This window comes from Trachurus trachurus (genome assembly GCF_905171665.1).
Source record: "Trachurus trachurus genome assembly, chromosome: 9".
NCBI classification, from domain to species: domain Eukaryota; kingdom Metazoa; phylum Chordata; class Actinopteri; order Carangiformes; family Carangidae; genus Trachurus; species Trachurus trachurus.
Window position 1 is genome coordinate 11,898,958 of NC_139895.1, and position 24,871 is coordinate 11,923,828.

The following is a 24,871-nucleotide window of genomic DNA, read 5'->3' on the forward strand; positions in this document are numbered from 1 at the left end:
CTCACATGTATAGCTATACAAGTACACAAACACACAAACATGCAGATTTTCATTGTTTTCAATGATAAACTGGCTGATTTTTGGGTTTGGTGTTGAAAAGTGGAGGCGAGTTCCCACAACACACTTTGGTGCATGTGTTTGTGTGTCTGTGTGTATATGTGTGTTTTGTGTAACTCTTGCATATACTGTATACACAACATGCACGCACATGGCTTGTCTCTTTGGGCCTGGCATGTGTCTGCATTCACACACAGACACACACACACACACACACACACATATGCAGATTTTCTTTGTTTTCAATGATGAACTGGCTGATTTTTGGGTTTGGTGTTGAAAAGTGGAGGCGAGTTCCCACAATACACTTTGGTACATGTGTTTGTGTGTGTGTGCGTGTGTGTATATGTGTGTTTTGTGTAACGTTTGCATATTTACACAACATGCACGGCACGCATACAGCTTGTCTCTTTGGGCCTGGCATGTGTTTGCATTCACACACACACACACACTCATACTCACTCACATACACTCATACGTACACTCCTCCCCTCCCCAGCAGACAGTGCATACATGCAAACGCTCCACGATCCGGCGGCGGCGAGGAGGGAGGCGTTGGGCGGGGGTTTGGGGGGGTTTTGGGGGGGTCAGGTGGGTGCGTGGGGGGTCAGATGCTGTTCTCCATCTGGCTGTGGTGGTTGGCTGTGTGCGGTGAGTTCTGCTCGTTGAGGAGGAGCAGCGTCGTCTCGTCGGGGCCGTTCTCCGTCGGGGTGGTGGAGTCGGCGGCGCCCAGGTCTGTGATGGTGGCGAAGGGGTTGGCGTTGTTGGTGTTGCCGGCGGTGACGGTGGTGATGGTGGTGGTGGCGGGGGGAGTGGTCTGATCCAGGCGCGACGCGTTGTGGCCGCTCTCCGGGGACTGAGGCGTGCTGTCCAGGCGAGACGCCATCAGGCCGTTCTGGTACTGAGACCGTGTGATCTACAGGGAGAGAAAGACGGCGTTTTAGTTTTTGCTCCAGGAACAAAAGGTCGGTGACAGCCAATCAGAAGAGAGGAGGAGGCTCTGAGTCGCTCTCTTCTGATTGGCTGACTGTTTAACCCTCAGATGACCCCTGGACATTTTTGTCCACCTGGCACTCTATCCTACCCCCCCACGGTCAAAGGAAAGGTCACTGGGGCTTTTTGGCAAGGAGGTGTATTTTTGGGTCACCTCTGAATGTCCCAAATTTCAGAATGATAGTCCAATTTTTGGGCTCGTAATGAAAAATAAACACGTTAAGGATCCTTCGTCGGACGGAAATGTCCACCTCCGCCTATGGGGTTTTCAATGTATTTTTGAAAAAAAAATTTAACTAACAGGTATCACCATGTAACGTTCCAATTTTATTACTCACATTTAGACAAATATTTTTTGTATTACAAGTTTTCTGAAATTTTATGTTTAAATATGTAAATGAGGCAATATCTAATGAAATATGCACTGATTTATTTACATTTACATTTACATTTACAGAACTGAAATGGATAAAGCTATTTTCAAAATTCTTTTTTTATTTTGTTGACATATTTGTGTCTAAAGTTTTCCCCGAAGGAATTTTGGATATCTCTTTTTATCACTCTGTAAATGAGAAAATACTGTCAATACCGTACAAAAAATCATATTTCGCCATATGCATATGAATAAAATGTTGTATGAATGATATATCAACAATCCACTCAGAAAAAAAACCTTCAGAATATAATACAGACTGGAATAAAGAATAAAAAAATAAAAAAATAAAAATTCTAAAAATAAATGAAAATAGAGAACTCATGTGTTGTTGCTGCAACAACAACAGGCCAGGAAGGGGTTAAAAAATTTTGTAACCCATTATGATAGGTCAAGATCCAGCCTTATATGTATCACAAAAATTTTTGGAGTAACTGATGTCTAAATGTCTCTTACTACAAGTTGAAAATTTTGTCAAGGGGTAAAAATTGAAAAAGGCTGAAGGGGCACCTGAGGGTTAATAAGTGATTCAATAAAAATAAAGCAGATTTCAGAATAAAACACTCAGAGAAACCGATCATGCAAGTTGTTGAATGGTGTTGAGGGGGCGGGGCTTAGGGTGGCTGCTTCGTTGTGACATCACAAAGTCACAGGAAGTCCTGACGGCTGGTTTTAAGGCAACACGTTTCTGAATACAGGCTGTGTGCATTTCTCTAATAGTGTCACGGTATTAAAGCAGATATCAGTGAAATGTTTTTGTTAATATAAGTCCTAAATAGTCCTATTTTCCGTCAGCAATCACTTACATGAAGTATTTCAGCCTAAACACGAGTCTCTCCGTCACTCTGCTCTGCTGTAACCCGAGGAGAAAATTTTCCTTGTGGGATACAAGTGTTATCCAATGAGGAGAGAGAACGGCATGAAGGGCTGTGTGTGCAGCCAAGGGATGCGCGTGAATGTGGTGACGTAGCACGAGGACCAATTGATGCCTGACAAGGGCGGGGGCTGCTAACTCATGGTGCGTTCAAAGAAACTCGTACTTTGTGTTTTTCCTTCCTGTGAAGTCATACCAGTTCGATCTGGTACGAGTTCACGGGTCGGAAGTTACGAGTGGCCGTTATAGGGAACTTTCACAGACAACAGGATGGTAAAAACACGAGCTACGGGTTACCTGGAACGCTACCAAGTCGTAGTTGTGACTTGAAGCTGTAACTTACGGTTTCAAAAGCCTGCCTTGAACGCAGCATTAGCCGAAACGGCCGTGAAGCTGATATCTGCTTTAATATAGAACCTAGAGCTGCTTTATAACCAAACTACACATGGAAAAATCACATTATACAATTTAGCAGCTATTACAACCAGTTTAATATAAATAATATAGTAATAATAGAGCTCTGATTTTATATGTATACTGTACATGTTGCTGAGCAATAATATTATCCCTGGTGCCATATAAGACCCATTCTTATCCACTTCGTGTTTATAATGTTCACAGTTATGTCATAGTTCCACATTGAATGTATGTTTAAGCTGCTGATTCATGTAAATTTCCTCATGAAGTTTGCGGCTTATGAACTCATTGCTGTGAGTTTACACTGTGTGTCTATTTCTATTTACTCTTAGGCTAGTTATAGGTTATTATTATTATTTTGTATTATAGGGTCTATTTTTAGCCGCTGGACATGAGTAATGTATTTTGTTCCTTCATCTTTTTTAATCATACCTTGTCTTGTCTTATCTTATCTTATTCATACAGCTGATCATGGGAGTCCGCCAACATCCCAGTCTTCAAGCCTTTTTCAACAGACCATAATCAATTACAAAAATAAATTTCAGACTCATTCTCCTCACCTTGAATACCAGAGACAAACTCCTTTGTCCATTAAATTCCTCAACAACACCAAAGCTGGAATGAGGAGGTGCCATTGTTGTTACTGTTTTTTATTGTCTAAAGTGGCGCTAATTAATTACTATTACTGTAAATGTGCCTCTGTCCTGGTTTTTCATGATGTAAATGGACACGTGCAATAAAACTGATGTGCAATCGTGTTTTATTTATTACTATATAAAGTTTATCCCATCTCATCTTGGCTGATCTTTTCCTAACCCTCTATGGTACCATGTTGCCCTCAGGCAACATACCACTTTTTGGCCTGTCACATCTCCACAATTCATCCCATTTAATGCTGTAATACTTTAAAAAAAGAGAGAGGAGACCTTAGAGAACCAATAACAATGCTTTAATTTATCACATGACTTTCAAGAAGCCATACTGAAACCCTTTTTTGCAGACTTTTTCAAAGGAAACAGGTTTGCCATTTTGCTCCACTAAAACGGTCTGAAAACATAACTTCCTGGCCCTTTTTTATCTGGAAAAAAATATATTTACACTAATAGATTAGTAAAGTTTAATTTTTAATAGTTCCATGCAATTTAGTTACTTATTAAATAATGGAAACTTGTTAAAATGCACCTGTTGCCCGAAAGCAACAACGTACCATTATAGAAAATTGCAATGTTGCCTTGAGGCGACAGTGGACCATTATGGAATCAACATTGCATTATGAGACTATGGTAGTGTGTGTTAAAGTGTAAATATAATGTTCAAAAACATATAATTCATCATAATTTTGTTTTTTATCCTTAATAAATTTGATTTTGGATGCAGTAAAATAAACATCAGGCTATTATGATGATGATGAGGAAGATGAGAATGAGAATTCGGATGAGGCCAGTGAAGGTGAAAGTCTACAGAGACTGGTGTTTCTAATACAGTATATGATGAACCGTAATGGTACAAAGTTGCCTACAGGCAACAAATCCCAAAAACTTCCAAAAATAAATAATTAAAAAAAAATTCTTTAGATTATGTTTATTTAGTCTATTTTGAGACATAAAAACACTCCAAACATTTTTTCCCCCACTGGCATGATAATGCGTACCATAACAATAACAGATTATTTTGGCCGTTTGGAGGCAGCAGAAACTGTGTGCAGTGCAGAGAGATGAAGAGATGAAGCAGATTGGTGGTTTTTTATATGTGTGTCTGTGTGTGTGTGTGTGTGTGTGTGACGTCACGTGACCGACCTTGACGAACTGCAGGTCGGTGAGGGCCCGGACGTAGAAGTCTGGCGTGTACTGCTGCGAGGGGATGCTGTTGTTGAGCTGACTGTTGCTGCCGCTGATGGACAGGGACTCGGTCCGGTCGGCTCCGCTCAGAGACGCCGTCCGGTTCAGCCCGCTGACGTGCGACGGCGAACGAAACTCTGCTAACATACACACACACACACACACACACAGAGAGGAAAGGCATATTAGTAACAGTTCATGTTTGCAGACATGTGTGATGAACGTCTGACAAGCTGCAGCTTTTTGTCGTCGGGGGTTTAAACTCTACGGTTTCTGGTGCACGTCGAGGCCACAAGATGCAGCGTGTGGGGGTCAAATGCAGGTTAATGATGAATGAACACGACTAATTAGTGACACACGAGGTTGTGAACGATGCACAAAGTGACTTCTACGCAAACGTTACATTCAATCTGTGAGAGGGAGAGAGTTACAAGAGTTAAAGTCCAAGTTACATCATCATCCACAGAAAAAGGCACAAACTTAAACTCACGACCGTCCGCTCACACACACACACACACACACACCCTCTGCGGTTCACCGACACACGCTCACACACGCACACACAGACAGTGACTCACAAAGAAAATTCAAAAATATGCAGCGACTCAGTTTGTGTTTTTTTTTTTTTCTTTTTTTAAAAGACGGCCAACACCAACCGACCTGAAAGCGTCTTCAGAGAAAGCATCGACGGAGGCGGAGCAGAGGAGGCCGAGCGCTGAACTTCGACCTTTTAACACCCAACGTTTAATGTGTTTGTTCATGTGTGTGTGTGTGTGTGTGTGGAATTAAAACACACAATGAGCCAGAATATAGGAAAATACAGTTGGAATAATATCAAAAAGTCAAAAAGAATTGCTGACGTTCACTTAAAAAAGACCTTTTATCTATTACAACTGGATTACATTCAATTATAAACAATGTAATTAATTATATATAATAATATTTACATTGTGCCAAGTGTTACAGTTATAAGTAGACTTATATCTATCAGACTGGGAAAGTTTGTTTACAATATAATGACAGATTAGATTTAGATTAGATTCTGTTTTCCTCTTTTCATTATCAATAAATTATCTGATAATTATTTTCTTTCCTCATCCGTTAATTGTGTTAAAGATTACAAACGACACATTTTGCCTTCATAACAAATACCAACAGAGAAAAGTATAAAATAGTCTAGTTCAAAGAAGCCAGAATTGATCGACAATAACTAATAATAAAGAGCTGCTGATTTGTTTTGTTTTTTGTTCTGCAGAATAAACAATTGGCACGTTAAAAATGTGTGCGTCTCTAAAAAAGGGCCGGGTGTGAAAGTGTCGAAGCTGCAAATATGAAAATAAAAATAAACTCAAATTTTCTTTTCCATCATTTTCTGGATTTTTTTTTTTAACAAACGACAACATCCAAGAAAAAAATAAATAAAAAAAACACTGCGACGGCGGCTGTAGAAGGAGCAGGTCGAGTCATCACCTCCTTCACCTGTTGAGTCACAGTGATTAAAATACTTGATAAGAGATAATTAAGCCGAAGCCTTAAGACATTTCCTGCTTGGTATATTTCCACCTCTGCTCCGACAAAGTGAAACCACGATGACTAAACACATCCAAGTGCTTCAATTCAGCAGACAGTTTAAATTTATTAATCATGGCATGCTGCTTTCATCCAGACACACACACGCACACAGATACACACACACGCTATCGACGCAGGCTCGTACCCAGCTGTGTGTTATTACCAGTCGGCGTGAGTCGTCCTGCAGCCGGCCTCAGTGAGTCATAGGAAACTGTTTTACCTGGACACGTCAAGTGAGTTAGCGTTCACAGAATTCAGCCGACTACAAGTTAATATCCTCAGTTATCTACGGATCATTGTCTCCGTTAGTGGTTAGATTTCACTTAGTCATGAAGGAGTCTTCAGTATCATCTCAATATTCAACAGCGTTGAGATCCAGTGGGGAATTTTCCTTTATGAAAATGTCTTTCTGTGTAAATTTCTCTCTCTTTTTTTTTTTTTTTTTACCTACGTGACTCAGTGATGATTTAGTCCTGATCTGTCTGAGGTGTCTGTCTGCTACTGTTTGTAATATTGTTGTAAAGAATATTGACTAATTTTGCCTTGAGATAATACAATTATATATATACACAAACTCTGAAAATGATCAGTTTCTCTGGTTTTACTATTTATAAGTATGGGTGTAAAACAAAACACTTTTGTTTTATATTATAAAACTAATGTCAACATTTCTCCCAAATTCAAAATAAGTTTATTGTCATTTGGAGCCTTTATTTGCCAAAAATTACTGGACAAAGAGGTCAAAATAACAAAAAAAGATGCAGTGTTATTCACATCTGGAATAATAATAATGCAAAGAAAACAGGTTCATATTCACTTTTAAACAACACAACACTATTTTTTTAAATTTTGTTTCAACTTAGAAAGAGTTCAAAAATCAACATTGGTGGAATAACCCCAATTTTTAATCACAGCAGTGTTTTTTATACTCTTCCTCATTAATATGGTTTGGTTCAGGAGAACACCAACTGTAATCAGTGACTCATTCAGTAGAGTGAGGTGTCCTTATGCTGAAATTCAACAATCACTGGAATGGACGGCTGCCATACACGTATAAATGCTGATTGATTAGCAAAAACTTGGAGTGTCCCTTAATCTCTCTAAAATTTTCCAGAGCTGTACTGTATATATAATTTGAAAATTTACAAATTAAATAAGTCAGCAACAATTGTTTTTTTCCCCCAAGTTTAGGACTTCAATCTGACAAATGATAGCATAGTCCAAATTAAACCTAAATATATGTATTATTATTAAATTGTCATTCATTTTGTTGGTCACATCTCTCTGAGAGCAGAGAGTGCTCACTGGTTTACTCTTTGCAAAAAAAAAAAAAAAGCTAAATGTATGGCTGAGTGGGGATTTTCCATTTTCTCAGCTTCCGTCACATTAAACATCTTGTCGAATCACGCAAACACATATTTGTCCTCTGACTTATTGAAACTGCCTCTGTTTCAGTTGTTGAGGGAAATACATGACAAAAGCTTAGGAGCATTTTTTATCAAAGTTCCCCTATTTATCACTGATCAATGATCAATAATTTTTTTCTTATAAGCTGCTTATTTTCTTCTATTTGTTTTATTGTGATTATGCAAACATAATTTTGTTCTGCAATATTTCTTGATGTAATGTTTGAGTGACAATAAAAACATCTATTCTATTCTATTCTATTCTATTCTATCAAATAATTGGTTTGTAATGCATGTACCTGTTAATTATTGTGCATTATTATTATTATTATTATTATTGTCAACTTGTGATTTGATTACAATACTTATATATGAGTGTTAAATAAACCATTTAATACACGCTAAATATGTAATCTCAGATACTGATACATTTAAATACTTATTGATGCTAATAATAAAAAAAAAATAATAACAATTGAATATAATTTCATAGAAAAGTTTCCCACTGGATCGTCAACGCTTTAAAAAATAAATCTGAGCAGGATTTAAATCAAAACCTCAGCGTGTGATCTGGTGCTGCCGCTGAGTGAGTTAGTGTCTTCTAAGCTTCTAAGGTGGACGATGGGACCCAGGTCCAAACGACGACATTTGGAGCTGGGCGCTGGTGATTAAGTGGAGGAAAAGATACTGGTTCTACAGTTTATTGTGCTCTAATAAAGGAACTAAAAACTACAGTCTATATTTCTCTATCTAATACAACTAGAGTTTGTGATGTCTCTGGACAGCGAGGAGGGACGGGACAACAACGACCCAGAGAAGAAGCAAAAAAACACATCTGGGCTGCATCTGATGAAGATATGAAGCTGCAGCCGGAGTCGAAGCTGCACAGTGGACGGCTTGAACCCCTCGAGGGGCTTCGAGTCCCATCTGGGTGTCTCGTGATGTTGTCCCGTCCTTCTCCCTTTTTTATATCTTAGAGGAAGTGATCATCATCATCATCATCGTCATCGTTTGTTCCCCACGTGTGCGACCAACTCTGCTGACGTTTTCTTTTCTTTTTTTTGGCAAATACGCTCTTTGACGACCGGTGTCCTTTCACCCGCCTGTGCTTTTCTGTGCATCCATCTGCTCATACCTCAGTGCACTGTTGGTTCAGTGCTGCATCATGGTTCTTCTTATCCTGACGACACTGGATATTAAAAAAAACTACTACATAGATCTCTAGCAGGAGTTACGTGATCTAAGGAATCTCCTGAATCATTGTCTCAAGAATTTCTCGACAGTCAGCCGCAGGAGCTACGACCAGGAACCAGGAAACTTTTGAGGAACTGAGTAAATTTCTAACTTCGGAAACCAGTGTTTATGTTAAATTCTGAGGTATTTGCTCTACGCTCTTAAAAAGTCCTCAGTCAGGAGTTCGTACTTTCCAAAAGGTCAGGAACTTTAGAGGGTAAAGTCTGAAGTTATGAAGTTCCTTGATTACTCGAAATCCAGTGGGAACGGCAGCAATCAGCATCCCACAACAACAAAAGGCTACATCACCCACCAGAGAATTCTCCAAGTGTGAAAATGACATAGAAGACAAAAGAGGCACGATATTGTTGAAATTGCAACATATCTTTCTCAAGAAATGTCCAGTTGTTAATAATAATGTTTTGTAAAAGGACAGTTCATAAACTGTAAACAACTTAATAATGTACAAACTCCACTAAAACATTAAAGTTCTCGTTGTTTATAGGTGATCATGTTGTTATTTTACTGGTCCGGCCCACTTGAGATCAAATTGCGCTGTGTGACCCCTGAACTAAAATGAGTTTGACACCCCTGGTCTAGTACAGGATGAAAATATAAACAAGGTTGTGAGTGAACTCAACAAGAATTGGCTAAATTTGTTTCATCTCTGCAGGACTTTACACAAACACTTTCAATAAGGATATCCTAAATTAGTTTATTTTGTTATTCAGTGTTTGGTTATTCTGAAACATATATAGAGTCCACTGGCAAAGAAAACTACAGTATTACAACCTGCAAATCTTCCCTTCAACACTGAAAATAGACCTATAGTTCCTATGAAAAGTATTAAATGATTAATCCAGATTGATGAATAATAATTCTAATTTACTGAAGTTGCTCAGCTCTGATATGCACAGAGGAGAAAAGAGGAAGTTTCACAGCTGGAAACTAAACTTGAGAGCGCCCTCATGTGGAAAAAAATGTGTAACTCCTTAAACATAATCTACTGTATTTTGACTCCTTACCTCTCGGCCAAGACCATCATTTCACCAAAGTTTAATAAATCGAGGGTATTTGATTGATTGCAACACAAACTTTCTGTGTTATGAACTTCTTCACCTGCACATTAAATGGTGACTGATTAAAAACCAGGTGTAAATGCGGTCGTCTTAGAGCGTATTTGCCAAAATTCGTCACCGTGTGACTCTTTTCTTTCCGTAGAGGGTATAAATCCACACTGAATCATGTGAAGAAGAAAACTGCTGCACATCTGTTTGCAATCCCATAATTCATTGCTGCAACTCTTACGAGAGCTGTGGAGGAGCAGTTTTCAGTCTTCGTTCATCAGGTGGTGATTTAAAACTCAGCAGATTTCTACGTCTACATGGTGAAAAAAATTCTAGGCTGCAAATGCCGAATCAAGAGCCTCGACCCCCGACCCCTCGACCCCCCGGCCCCCCGGCCCCCACCCGCCCTCGGTGTTAAAAGGACCCAGACATGCCGGAGTTTACCTGGCAACCGAGAGAACAGAGAAAACCTCTTAAAGGAGAGGTGGCGAGGACGAGGTGCAGCCACTGAGAGGAGAGAAGGAAGGGAGGGAATGAGGAGTTGATCGATGGGACAGAGGAGAGGAAGGAGGGAGGGAGGGAAGAAAGGAGGGAAGGAAGGAAGGATGGAGGGAGAGTAAGTCAGACAGTGGGAGACAGACTCGGGTGTTGTCGACATGCAAAAACAGGATGGAGGAACTTCCACGTCAGGTTCAACTGCTCGAAAAGCAAAGTGAATCTCAGGTTGTTTTCGTTACAGAGCTGTTGCTGTTGGGATGAAACGTGTGAATGAGGCAGAAGGAAGGTGAGAAGGAGGGAAGGAAGGAAGGAAGGAGGGAGGGTAGGATGGAAGGAGGGAGGGATGGATGGATGTAGAGTGAAAATATGATGCTTCACACGTCTCGCTCTCCACCTGAAGCACATGAAAGAGTCTGCAGCTGAGCGTCAGGATGAAAGAGAGAGACAGAGAGAAGCCGGGACCAGACGACACTGAACGTCTATGTGATGTTAAACTGTTCATACAGGAGAGACCACCCCCCACATCTGCCAACATCTGTCAAATCAGGTATCTGTTGGCCACATCTGTCCCCTCTATTTGGCCACATCTGTCCCCTCTATTTGGCCACATCAGTCCCCTCTATTTGGCCACATCAGTCCCCTCTATTTGGCCACATCTGTTACCTCTATTTGGCCACATCTGTCCCCTCTATTTGGCCACATCTGTCACCTCTATTTGGCCACATCTGTTACCTCTATTTGGCCACATCTGTCCCCTCTATTTGGCCACATCTGTCCCCTCTATTGGCCACATCTGTCCTCTCTATTTGGCCACATCTGTCCACTCTATTTGGCCACATCTGTCCCCTCTATTTGGCCACATCTGTCTCCTCTATTTGGCCACAACTGTCTCCTCTATTTGGCCACATCTGTCCCCTCTATTTGGCCACATCTGTCTCCTCTATTTGGCCACATCTGTCTCCTCTATTTGGCCACATCTGTCCACTGTATTTGGCCGCATCTCTCCCCTCTATTGGCCACATCTGTCCCCTCCATTTGGCCACATCTGGCCCCTCTGTTGGCCACATCTCTCCCCTCTATTTGGCCACATCTGTCTCCTCTATTGGCCACATCTGTCCTCTCTATTGGCTGCATCTCTCCCCTCTATTTGGCCACACCTGTCCCCTCTATTTGGCCACATCTGGCCCCTCTGTTGGCCACATCTGTCCCCTCTATTTGGCCACATCTCTCCCCTCTATTTGGCCACATCTCTCCCCTCTATTTGGCCACATCTGTCCTCTCTATTTGGCCACATCTGTTACCTCTATTTGGCCACATCTGTTACCTCTATTTGGCCATATCTGTCCCCTCTATTTGGCCACATCTCTCCCCTCTATTTGGCCACATCTGTCCCCTCTATTTGGCCACATCTCTCCCCTCTATTTGGCCACATCTGTTACCTCTATTTGGCCACATCTGTTACCTCTATTTGGCCACATCTGTCCCCTCTATTTGGCCACATCTCTCCCCTCTATTTGGCCACATCTCTCCCCTCTATTTGGCCACATCTGTCCCCTCTATTTGGCCACATCTGTCACCTCTAGAGAGAGAGAGAGTCGGAGCTTGAGGAGAAGACAGATCGGTGAGAGACACAGTGAAGCTGAGAGACGAGTGAAGACATGAACGTCAACAACACAAACACAAAACTGACAGAAAAGACACACTTTTATATCTAAGGGAGAGACAGTGTGTGTGTGTGTGTGTGTGTGTGTGTGTGTGTGTGTGTGTGTGTGTGTGTGTGTGTGTGTGTGTGTGTGTGTGTGTGTGTGTGTGTGTGTGTGTGTGTGTGTGTGTGTGTGTGTTGGACTCCTCCCCGTCCAGCTCAGGACTCCTCCCCTCGTCCTCAGTGAACCCAGACCAACAAACCTGTCTCTTCTTTAAAGGTTGAGGGAAGTGTGTGTGCGTGTCTGTGTCTGAGGTTAACTGTTTCCATGGAGATTTAAAGTTTTAACACCAGTTAAAACCAGACAACTTCACCTGAGTTTGTTCTGTTAAAAAAAAAAAAACCTAAAAACCTTTTCAGATCTCAGAGGTCGACCCACCTGCTGCTCTGAGTGTTTCTGAACAAATACTGTGGATTACATGATAACGTGTGTGTGTGTGTGTGTGTGTGTGTGTGTGTGTGTGTATTTAAGTGTGTACACAGGTAAATAAATCACTGAGCTGTTTAACCAGGAAATTCCACACATGTGAGACACGTTTCATGTGAGAAGTGGCAATAAAGTTTCAATGATTGAAGCTGAAGTTAAATAAGTTTAATTAGTGTGTTTTTTCAGCTCATTGTCAGTGACTTAACTGCAAAATTATAATTTATTATCAAGATATAAACAGTTATTGATCAGAACAATCAGTTTGACACAGAAGCTGTAATGATTCACAGGCTGAAGGTGACCTCACTGACATGTGCTCAGTTATTCATTACATGCAGCAAAGTATAAAATGCAAAGTAATGTGATGGACTTAATATTAATACAAATTATTTCAGCAGGTGAAACTTGAAGTCACACATTGTGACGCTTTTTACTTTATTACTTCTTTTTTTTGTATTGAGCTGTAATGTAATTTTCTTGAATTATTTTATGCATTTCATCCATTCGTGTTAACTGTTACTGGTTTATTGATGTTCCTGAAGAAGCTTTATGCATTAAAAAAAAAATCATGATTGCTAGAAAGTTCGATTAACAATCCTGGAAAATGACGTCACATTTTACCACCAGGTGGCAGCAGAGGCAATTAATTAAAACTGGGACAATAAATCAGCAAATACTCATCTAACCCCAGTAGAGTCATTAACAGCGCACTGTTAAATAATGAGGAGGAGGGTTTGGACTCACCCAGCGTGGGAGCACTGAGCGCCATGACGCCGTAGAAAGAGAAAGGTCCGGTCTCAAACTTCATGTTCTCGTTGCCGGCCTCCACCTCCACTCGTCCCTGGAGGAAACAACAGAAACAAACTTTATGTTATGTTGTTATATGTTGAAGGAAAGTTTTTACAGCTGCAGCAGGAACAATATCACCTGCAAACATTAGATAATTCTCTATTCTCTGCTTTATATTTACTTTAAAGTTGATATTTCTTTTCAGTTTCTTCAACTAAAACATCAATTAACTAGAACCAATACAATCTATTGCTTAACTGTACAATTTAGCACTTTACTACTTGGCAGTCTGCAATACAGTGGCAATCCAGCACCTTTTATTACGGCATTATGCAATACAACCACCATATTGTTCTTCTTTTATGGTTTAATAGTCTGTTGTTGTAAGTCTGTTTGAATCTGTCTGTCTTTTTTTTCATCCAATAACTGCCTGCCAATGGGACAAGAGAAACTAGCCAGGCGGCTACAATCTGACATATTTACATTTTTAATTTTCATGAGTATGTACTGTCCAATCTACAAAAATAAATAAATATATAAATCAACTCATTGTTTTGTCTATGAATGTCAAAAATATGAAAAATGCCGAAGGTGTTGTCTTTAAATGTCAGTTTAAAAACACAGATATTCAGTTTTCTGTTATGAATCATCACTAAAAACAATAAATTCTGACAAAAATCAATTATTTGTCAATTAATCTTTGTACATTTACTAATCACTAATGCAATTATGTGATTATTGAAATAATAATAATAAACCTTTTTTGTATAGCAGAACAAAAAACATAAAACCAGAGACCTGATCTGTTTTACAGTGTGAGATAAAACAGTCAGGATAAAAGCATAGAACCATAATCAGCTAGGAACAATTAGCCCTGAAAGAAAATATGATAATAATAATAGAATAAATGAAATAAAATCAGATAAAAATCTGTAAAAATGGAAAACAACAGAGCTACTGTTTAAAAAAATAGTTGCAGATGATTGACTAATGTGGACAGTTTTCAGTTTTCAGTCACATACACATGACGTGACGCTGCTCGGCCTGTAGGGGGCGCCAGACACTGAGCTCAAAACAAAGTGACAGTATTTATTTATTATTTGAGGCATCGCTGCATCATTAGTGAGAGAGGACAACGTGTTTATTCTGGACTCGGTCACTCAGTCGTGTGAACGCCAGGATTCAAGATTTACGAGTTCTTGAAAACAGACGAGGAGTTTGGGGACGAAGTGTGATGATGATGATGATGATGATGGTGGTGATAATGAGGAGGAGAAACGAGGAAGAGCAGCGGGAGATGGAGAGGATTGGGTGGGTGGGTGGGTGGGTGTGTGGGTGGGTGTGGGGGGGTCGGGGGTTAAGGAGGGAGGCCTCTGTGTTGGTTCAGAGCGTTTGGCCCGAGAGTCGGCTGCACTGGAATGTGTGAACTGCAGCAACAACACAGCACAGTTAATCCACACTGTCATCCCTCCTTCCCTCCATCCCCTCTGTCCATCCATACTCCCCTCCTCCCTCCTCCCCCCATCCCATCCCATCCACTCCACCCCCTCCTCCTCCTCCTCCTCCCCCCTGGGGGCTGGTGGGAGCAGAACAGGTGGTAAAATAAAAGAGGGACGAAAAAAAAAAGAAAGCTGAGAGCGACGGCGGCACGGAGAGACGGTCGACTATCAGGACTTTTATCAGACAGGATTAAGGCTGCAACAACGATTATTGTCATTATCGATTAATCTGTCGAATATGTAAACGATTTATCAATCAGTTGTTTGGTCAAAACAATTTTAAAAATAGCTGAAAAATGTCAATCAGTGTTTCCCAAACCACAAGATGACATCCTCAAATGTCTTGTGTTGTCCACAAACCAAAGAGAGACTGAGTTTATTGTCTTAAAGGAACAAAGGAACCAGAAATATTCACATTTAAGAAGCTGAAATCAGAGGATTTGGACTTTTTTCTTTAAAAAAAACGATCATCCGATTATCAAAATAGTTGACGATTAATTTAATAATCGATTAATTGTTGCAGCTCTAGACAGAATCAAATTATTTAATATTCAACAGCTCCTTCAGTTTGGGAATGAAAAAAATTCCCCAAAAAATTTGTAGTGACATAAAACAACAAGAGTACAAAAAAATGTAAAAAAAAAATCATCATTTATGCATCAATGTTTTGTTTTTGTCTTATTACGACTCAGATATTTATTATCTATTAACTATCAATTACCTGATTAATCATCCAGCCTATAAATGCCTGTCCGTGTGTTCACTGCAGTGAATATTGCTATGAATTAATGCACACAACTCATTCAGGACGTGTCTGGATGTTTTGGAGGTGTGTGTGTGTACAGGTGAAACATGTCAACACGTGTGTGTGTGTGTGTGTGTGTGTGTGGGGGGGGGGGGGGGTCACGCCTTCTGCTACTGTCATGAGTCCAATGCGACACCATAGTGTGACACTCTAGCTTTTATTTTGAGAGGGTTTGAAAAAACAAACACAAAACAACAACAGCAGCTCACTGGTCATGAATGTCTCTGCTGCGACGCAACTCGTCCACATTCGTCCACTTGCACCATTTCACACCTGCCCTGCAGAACCGCAGGCGTCCGTCCACCTTCGGCTGCTGACTAATCAGAGGACGGAGAGGACGAAACGCTGCAACAAACATCTTCTGACGTTTTCCGCTTCACTCACTGATACTTTACACCGACTGATTTGTCTTTTCTGAGTCCTGCGTGTTTGTTTGTTTGTTTGTTTGCACAGGTGCATCTCAATAAACTAGGATATCAAGTAAAAGTTTATGTATGTCAATACGTTATATAGATCCATTACAAACAGAATGAAACATCTCATGTCTTTATTTATTTGATTTATTTTAATTGTAATGATTATAGCTTTACACTTAATGAAGACCTGAAATTCAGTATCTCAAAAAAATGGTAACACTTTATAATAAGTACACACTATTAAGCATTAGTTAAGCATTAAATACTGAATTCATCATTTATAACACATGAATACTCATTAGTATGTAGTTTATAAATACAGTTAAAAATGTTTTACTCATCACTGATAAGCACTAACTATATTTATAGACTACATACTAATGAGTATTCATGCCTTATTAATGAAGAATTCAGTATTTAATGCTTATCTAATGCCTAATACTGTGTACTTATTATAAAGTTTAATTTAATATTAATTAATATATATTTAATATTACAAAAGACTACATGTTTAACAGCTTCGTGTTGTGACTTCTTCACCTGACCTTCGATGCAAAAGGTTAAAACCTCCTCGGCTCCGTCGCCAGATTTCTGCCACTTAAGGTGTATGAGCAGATTTGGAAAGATGCTAATCAGCTCTCAACATATGGCCGACCTCCCCTGCATGTGTGTGTGTGTGTGTGTGTCAGTGTGTGTGTGTGTGTGTGTGTGTGTGAGGGACCTTCGGCCGGGGTCAAATACTTAACCTGCAACACGTGTGCATAAAAAAGAAATGGCGTGCACGCAGAGGGTCGAGTCTGCAGCTGTCAACGCTGCTGCACGATTGGAGGTTCATATGAAGGGAGGAGGAAGAGGAGGAGGAGGAGGAGGAGGAGGAACAGGAGGGGGAGGGGGGTGGAGGTAAAGAATAGAAACAGAGGGAGGTGGAGGTGGAGGACAGGAGTGAGAGGTGTTAAAGCCCCGCCGGTTCTCTGGTCAGACCTGTTCTCCTAGATCTGCTACCACCAACACACACTGGTCTAGTAGGAAGTAATGACCTCGCAGTATAAAGCCGGTTTAGACATAAAACTTCGTAATGTGACGTCCTGACAGGCCGTTCTTTTTCTTCCTACAGAGAAAACTGTCTGACTCTATTTTCTTTTTGTCTCGGCATGAGGAACTGTTAGAGATGGAGATTGCTATTAAATCATGTGTGGTACATAAAAACTAAAAAGAAAACCCCACAAAATGTTTGGAAATAATACAGCATGGCAACCGATACAGCCAAAATAAACTTACATGGGACAATATTTCACGTTGGGATCATCATCAACATTTGTTCACAAGACATCTTGAAGATTGTAAAGATATAAAAGTTAGAAAATAAATGTCAATGGGGTGCATAGGGGAGGAGTTCCTGTGATCAAATTCTGCCATTGTTTTAACATTTTTTTGTGTTTTTTGGGGGGGTTTATGTACCACACATGATTTAATCATGGCAATCTCCATCTCTACCAATTCCTCATGCCAAGACAAAAAGAAAATGCGGTCAGTTGTCTCTGTAGGATGTATAGTTCAGGAGCTATATAGATTTTCATTTTTCACTTTTGGCCAGTCGGAAATCCAGGATGGCCACAAAAGATGGTAAAAAAAAAAACATGCATAGGACAATAATTTGCGCGGGAATCATCAAAATTAATTTACTAGACACCTTAAGGATTACAAAAAGCTAAGTTATAAAAATATATTCCGGGTGCATGACTACCTTTTGATCGTTTTTGATTAATATTGTTTTTAATTGTTTGATGTTGTTTTGTTTCAATCACCTTGAGATGCACTTTTTGTATGAAAGGCGCTATATGAAAAAAATTATCATCATTATCAATTAATGTACGCCATTTGTTAGGCCATGCATGTCATTGCATTTACAGTATATTATCATTTATATCAGGTTATTTATTGCTCTGTGGGTGTGTTATTTAGTTGGTCACATGTTCTTGTGAAATTCCCTCCAGGGGGAAGAATAAAGTGTTTTTCTATTCTATTCTATTCTATTCTATTTACAGTTCATCATTGATAGAAAGAAAGAAAAGAAAAGATGCCTTCAGGGACCCACAGAGCTGAGTTATGTTATCAATCACTGACAGCTGCAGCGTTTAAACCTCCAGATATATATAAAAAAAAAAACACTTTGAACCAGGACTTTTCTACCTCCTATAAGTCACATGATCGTTACCAGGACAGTCGACGGTTTCTCATCGTAAAAACAAACCAGCAAATCATTCATTTCCATTTCTATTTCCATTTTCTTTTCTGTGCTTTAGTAGTAGCTGCAGTTTCAGATTAGCGTTGCCGTGGCGAGGACGAGCGCCGCTCTGATCGGTGTTGACGTCGGCTGCTGAGCCGCAGGGGGGTGGACGATAATTCAGCTCAGCGTTTGTGATGGGAGCTCAGTGCTCACTGTGGTAACCGCAGCAACACACACACACACTCACACATACCATCCCATAATAAACCCATCTATTAACTACATCTATTAAATGTTAATCGTTTTCTTCCATTAACCACTGACCGCACCTAAATAACTGGTTTGTTATAGATGAATAACTTGGCGATTAAGGCTGAAAACAATCATTAAACACATTATTGATATTGATTTTTTTTTATATTTATAGCACTATTTATTGTTTTTATTGTTTAATTAGATCTAAACTTTAATTTTATGCAGTATCTCCATTTTCATTCTTTTGCTAAATATATATATAATGTATAAAAAATACATTTACCTGCTCTATCTTATTTTCTTATCCACTCTCTGGTGTTTTTCCCTATTGCAAATCGCAAATTGTTGAGTTGAAGTCAGTGTTTCCTCAATGTTTTAATGTTGGGATGTGTGAATGGGTGTATGTGTGTGTATAAATGTCCCCACTGTTGATTATTTTCATAATGTTAAGTACTTTGAGCTGCTTCTTGTATGAAAATAAAGTTTGATTGATTGAGTTAAACATTAATGATTGTGATTATACTAATCAGCATCAATGCAGTCAGAAAGATTTATGAATGATTAAGTATTTAAGTGTTAAAAGTGCTGCACAGGACAGGGAAATCCAGTTATAATCAGCTTTATTTATGTTTATAGAGGTTTTTACTGCTTCATCACAGCCTATAGGAGTCAAGTATTTATTTCTCCTTTTCATTTTTTTCATTTGTTATGATGTAACGTCACATAAAAACACTCACATCCTCTTTTTTTTTTATTTTGGAGGATGGGTGGTTCTTCTCATTGTTTCTCACAGTGTTTCTCTGTCACTGGGTGAGGCCAAGTCGGACAAAGACGGTGCACTTTGCCTCCTACTGCTACTTCCCAGCACCAATCACAGCTCAGCAGCAATATAAAACCAACACACACTCACATACACTCATGGTGACAGTTGTGAGGTTGTGTGTTTATTTTTCCAGCGCTGCTGCTAATCAAGTCCGAACAAAAGCCACACCCACGCAGTCACTGTGAAGACGACTCACTCTGTGTTTTCACTGTTAAAACCTGTTATTAATAGGCCGAGGTACTTTTACTTACTTCTATTTTTTATGATATTAACCTTGATTAGTGTTTACCTGGTAATTAATATTTCTTTATACTATTAAATCCATTTTTGCCATGCAGCCAAATATTGATCATCTCCAATATTTTATATACACTGTATATATTTCTGATTTGATGTAGAAAACAAAGCACAATGCAGAGAGAGTGAGGTGGTTGAGTCAGATTTGAATATCTGATCCAGTCTAAACAAGAGTTAGGGCTTGAAACAAGCTCACAGAGAGGAAACTCTATAGGTGAACATGTCAGAAAGTGTGGGATACTGTGACTTTTCTAACCTTTAAGAGTGAAATAATGAGGAATCTGCATTATTTAACGGTTTATAGACGTTTTAGAATGATTTTATAATAACAAAATCTGCACAAACTCCTAAACTCAACATGACTTCAGCTTCTAAACACAGCAGCAGAGGAGCTTTAATAAACCTCTTACTCATTACTTACTTAAAGTTAATGAGGTGTGTGTAAGTGTGTAAGTGTGTGTGTGTGTGTGTGTTTTCTAAAGACATGTGTAGGACGCTCGGTGTAGGTGGGTCTTATCCAAAGTTCAAGTCTGTGTGTTTATGACTCATCATCATCATCGTCGACTCGTCGGCAACGTGAGCGAGAAGAACTTCATGTCCCTGCTTCGGCCTCCATCCATCACAGTGACACACATCAGAGATTAAAACACAAAACGCTCCCCGTGACCTTGACTGATCAATGACTGCTTTACGTTTTTACTGCCACGAGGAGGAGGAGGAGGAGGAGGAGGAGGAGGAGGGGGAGGAGGAGGAGGAGGAGGAGTTTTAGAGCAGAGAGTTAGAGACAGGTTGGAGGTGGTTTCTCTGGATTGTGAATCCTGCAGAAATCTGCTGTCGGACAGTTGTTTTTTTAAAACCAGTTTCTCTGGAGGTAAATCTGAGAGTGAAGGCGTCTAAAAGTTGTTCCTTGCAAGACGATGAAGTGATAGATAGATAGATAGATAGATAGATAGATAGATAGATAGATAGATAGATAGATAGATAGATAGATAGATAGATAGATAGATAGATAGATAGATAGATAGATAGATAGATAGATAGATAGATAGATAGAATAAATGATAAAACATTTCCCTTTCAAATAGAGTTCAGTCTTTTAAAATCTGCAATCTCAGCCAATCACGTTTTTTTAAGGATCAATAACGGCAACAAGTAAAAAAAAAAAAAAAGAGAAGTTGCTGCAGTTATTTTTTGTGTTTTTGGATATTCTAATAATAATAAATACAAAATACATCTACAATAACAATGAAATACAGCATTGTATCGCATTATTTTGTGTGGCAATATTCTATCGATATATAGACGCCAGGTATTGATTTTGTATTATATGCACTGCAAATACAAATTGAAGTTTTTAGTGCTAGAAGTCTAAAGTACTTAATTTAAAGTATTTTTGGGGGGCTTTTTCGCCTTTAATTGGATAGCAAGAGAGAGAGACAGGAAATGGGGAGGCAGAGAGGGGGGGGGGTGACATGCAGGAAAGAACCACTCGAAGCCGGATTCGAACCGCAAAAAACTTTTTGTGACTGTGTTGGTCAGTTTGTCTCCTTCACAATCACATTTAACAAGAGTGAACATGATTTCATTGTGGTGGGAGCAAACATCGATAAATGCATCTGTATCTGTTACTGCAATACTCAAAATGTTTAATATGATACGGTATTGTGGGACCAGTGGTGATTTCCCCTCCTACTACTACTACTACTACTACTACTACTCCTATAAAGAACTGTATGTTTCAGCTAAGTGAATTTAGGTGGTGATTAAGTCTGAATATACTTAACAAATGCACTTTGAATAAACTGATAAACAACTGTAATAAACTCAAATAATGTTCAGGACAAAGCCATCGACTGGGAAAGCAAGAAAAATATCTTAAATATAATGAAGAAAATCCAATGTTTGCTTTGTTTTTAATATTTAAAATTCATACAGATACAATTTCTTTACTGTTTTTATTCAATAAACTCAGATGTTGAGTAGGATGTGAAGGTTTGAGGCTGTAAAGTGTCGGAGGAGGTTTATAAACGTGTCGGAGCCGAGAGCGAAGTGAATGATGAAGGAGCCGAGGGTCAAAGTGTCGGAACTGGGCCAATCAGTGTGTGAGCGCTATAACTCAATGGAAAATACAGTTCAGTGTGTGTGTGTGTGTGTGTGTGTGTGTGTGTGTGTGTGTGTGTGTGTGTGTGTGTGTGTGTGTGTGTGTGTGTCTGAGGAATTAACGGCAACAGGTTTGTTAATAACTTATAACAATGTCAGCAGGGGGCACCAACTGAAACCAAACACACACACTTATCCTCACCGAGTGTGTGTGTGTGTGTGTGTGTGTGTGTGTGTGTGTGTGTGTGTGTGTGTGTGTGTGTGTGTGTGTGTGTGTGTGTGTGTGTGTGTGTGTGTGTGTGTGTGTGTGTCTGTGTGTCTGTGTTCCAGCGGCCTCTGTGTTTAGTGGTTTGTGTGACCATGTGTTTGTTGTAAAATGAACGTCTGACTTCAGTTAATGGTTGATGTCAAACTGAACGGTTTCCTGCAACAGTTTGCGCAAAGTCACCACTGAGTCACACACACACACACACACACACACACAGATTTCCACACTGGGATGTTAACAGTGTGAGTCAGTGACAACGTACAACATCATCTCAAGTGTCAATGGTGTGAGGTCACACACATACACACACACAGAGACACACAGAGACACACACACACACACACACACACACACACACACACACACACACACACACACACACACAGAGAGGAGCGTCCACCAGGAGAGAAGACCGACGTTTTTCCAGCTCTTGACCACAACAGGAAGAGTCGCTCACTGAAGTCCTGACGCCGCCCGTCATCCAGGAATGTAACGACAACAGCAACAATGGTCTTTGTTCGTTATTATGATCAAACGCCACAGATACGGGAAATTAATTGTTAAGAAGATTGATAACCGATGATCATCAGCTGCTTTTAAAGCTCTTAGCAAACCGTTATCTACACATCCATTCATTCACACACCACAGAACAAATACAGATCAAATGTCCTCTCTCTTTTAGCTCCATGTTTGGTCTCCACCGGCTCCTAAAGGAAAATATTTGGCCCTTTAGCTTCTACTATGTTCATCAGACAGCGACAGACAATGAGTTAAAACTCACTGTGAAGCTCAGGAAAGTGGATTCAGGTGGTAATTCATCACTGAGAGCAACTTATAGTGTCAAACTGTCATTTAAAACTTTATTTATGAATGTAAATCATATAAATTTGGTTATGTCTGTCATTGTTAGAGACCCCGAGGAGTTTGTATTTGTTTATAAAAAGTCTCATATTAATGTGGATGAATCTACGTTACCCACACTTGTTAATGGGTCCATTTTCCATAAATATATTGTTTTGTCTTTATCGTTATTTTGTTAACGATAAAGCATTTCCTAGTTTGGGTTTCACGGATGCTGAATCGCTGTTTATGGTCGGAACTACGACGGTATCTGATCGTCTTCGAACCTCCGACTTTCATTCTTGATTAATGAAAACATTTCCTCTGTCTTGTGCCGGTCCAGGAATTTCACCGTGCGCGTGGAGGCTCATGGGAAATGTAGTGTTTGCTTTCCAAAACTCCTCGTTGTCCCTTTAAATTGAGCTGTGAATCAATAATCAAACTGATAAAAATGCCAATCATCAGCTTTAAAGTCTTGCACAACTCCACTAGAAAACGACCTGCTGATAAATACAACACACCTGACTACTTCCTGGACCTTACAGCTTCTATATTTTGTAATATATTACAAACGCAGACTGTGCAGCACAATGAGCGTCATTCAGGACGATTACGACAACATGCAAATAAAGGAAAATGACATCGTAATGTTTTGTTTTGTTTTTAAACGCAGCTGAGAACGTTGTTTGTTCCTTTTTAACCCGAACTCGATCTCGAGCCAAAACGTTTGTTCAAACTGAGGTGAAGAAGTGACCGAGTTTAAATATTAGAGACAACCACAACCACCACAACAACAACAACAACAACGGTGATCTGTGTCGGACGACGACGACTCCTCTGCTGCTCTGTGAGAATAACAGAGCATCTTTATAGAGGCATGAATCACACTGGTCATAAACAAACAGGCCGTCTGCTGACAGTGTAGATCACTACCAGAGAAACACACACACACACACACACACACACACACACACACACAAACACACACAAACACACACAAACATATACACAGACACTATAAAAGGAGTGGAACAAGGACGCTGAATTATCTGCATCTGAGGGTTTTTTGGTTCTCATGAGTCCACACTGACTGGACGACTCCCACACACTTACTGTACACACAGACATGACGCTGCAAACACAAACAAACATGTAAATACTGTAACATGTAAATGCATTTACGCACAATAATCGACACAATGATTAGGCTTTTTTTATTATCTCTGAACGCTCTTTATCTGCGTGTACTACAACAACAGCAACAACAACAATAAGAGTCGTGATGATTTTAGCCTCGGCTCGGATGTTGAGACACGTGTCCGCTATGTGGAAAATTTAAAAATAACATGAGCATTTCTTCTTACGCGAGGCTTTTAGTTTCCACTCTCCTGGAATGTGAGGGTGTAGTTTTGTTTACAGGACAAATATGAGCAGCACATAAACTCACTCACAGGCCGGTCGGTCCGCCACTACACTCGTATCATCATCAGAGGTGGAGGAGGTGGAGGAGGTTTCAGGGGGGGAAATTCATAATTCATTGAGTCGTCTGCAGGCAGTGTGCGTCTCTAACTGCTGATATACAATATTTATCAGCATAAGAGGATCAAAAAAGTGTTTATATCTCTGAAAACTTGTCCTAAAATCATGTTGTACCTGAACGCAGCACCACTGAGACGATGTGCTGTGTGTTAGTGTCTCCGCTGGTTCCCTCTGGACAAAAAGCTAAGACTGGTTGTTCTGGCTCGTGCAGGTTTTTCAGAGCCTGGTACTGTAATGTTTATACAAAGTTGGGTCACCAACAAATGCAGCTACAGTTTTAAGTTGTTATGAAAAAATAAGTTCCAACTTTGTGTGTGACATTTGTTGTGATTTGATTTTCTACTGAGTGAAAATGCAAAAGCATGTTTGAGGTTGTTCTTGGCATTGGCGCGTTAGCCTGCAAGCACTGGCATTTTAGCTTGTCATACTCTTTTTTTTTTTCTTTCTTTTTTTTACCTGATAACATGTGTGATTTGGTTAGTAAGACTGTGTAAA

At 39.8% G+C, this 24,871-nt stretch overlaps 1 protein-coding gene across 1 annotated transcript in view; it reads right to left on the reverse strand.

Annotated features, from left to right (window-relative positions):
* Positions 1-619: 619 nt before the first annotated feature.
* LOC310990866 (metal transporter CNNM4) overlaps positions 620-24,871 on the reverse strand; it is a 64,924-nt gene continuing 40,672 nt past the window's right edge. The window contains exons 5-7 of the mRNA XM_083978396.1: positions 13,262-13,358; positions 4,571-4,749; positions 620-973 (exon numbers count right to left, since the gene is read on the reverse strand). Coding sequence (XP_083834522.1) covers positions 665-973; positions 4,571-4,749; positions 13,262-13,358 — 585 coding nt within the window. The 3' untranslated portion in view covers positions 620-664. The remainder of the gene's footprint in view (positions 974-4,570; positions 4,750-13,261; positions 13,359-24,871) is intronic.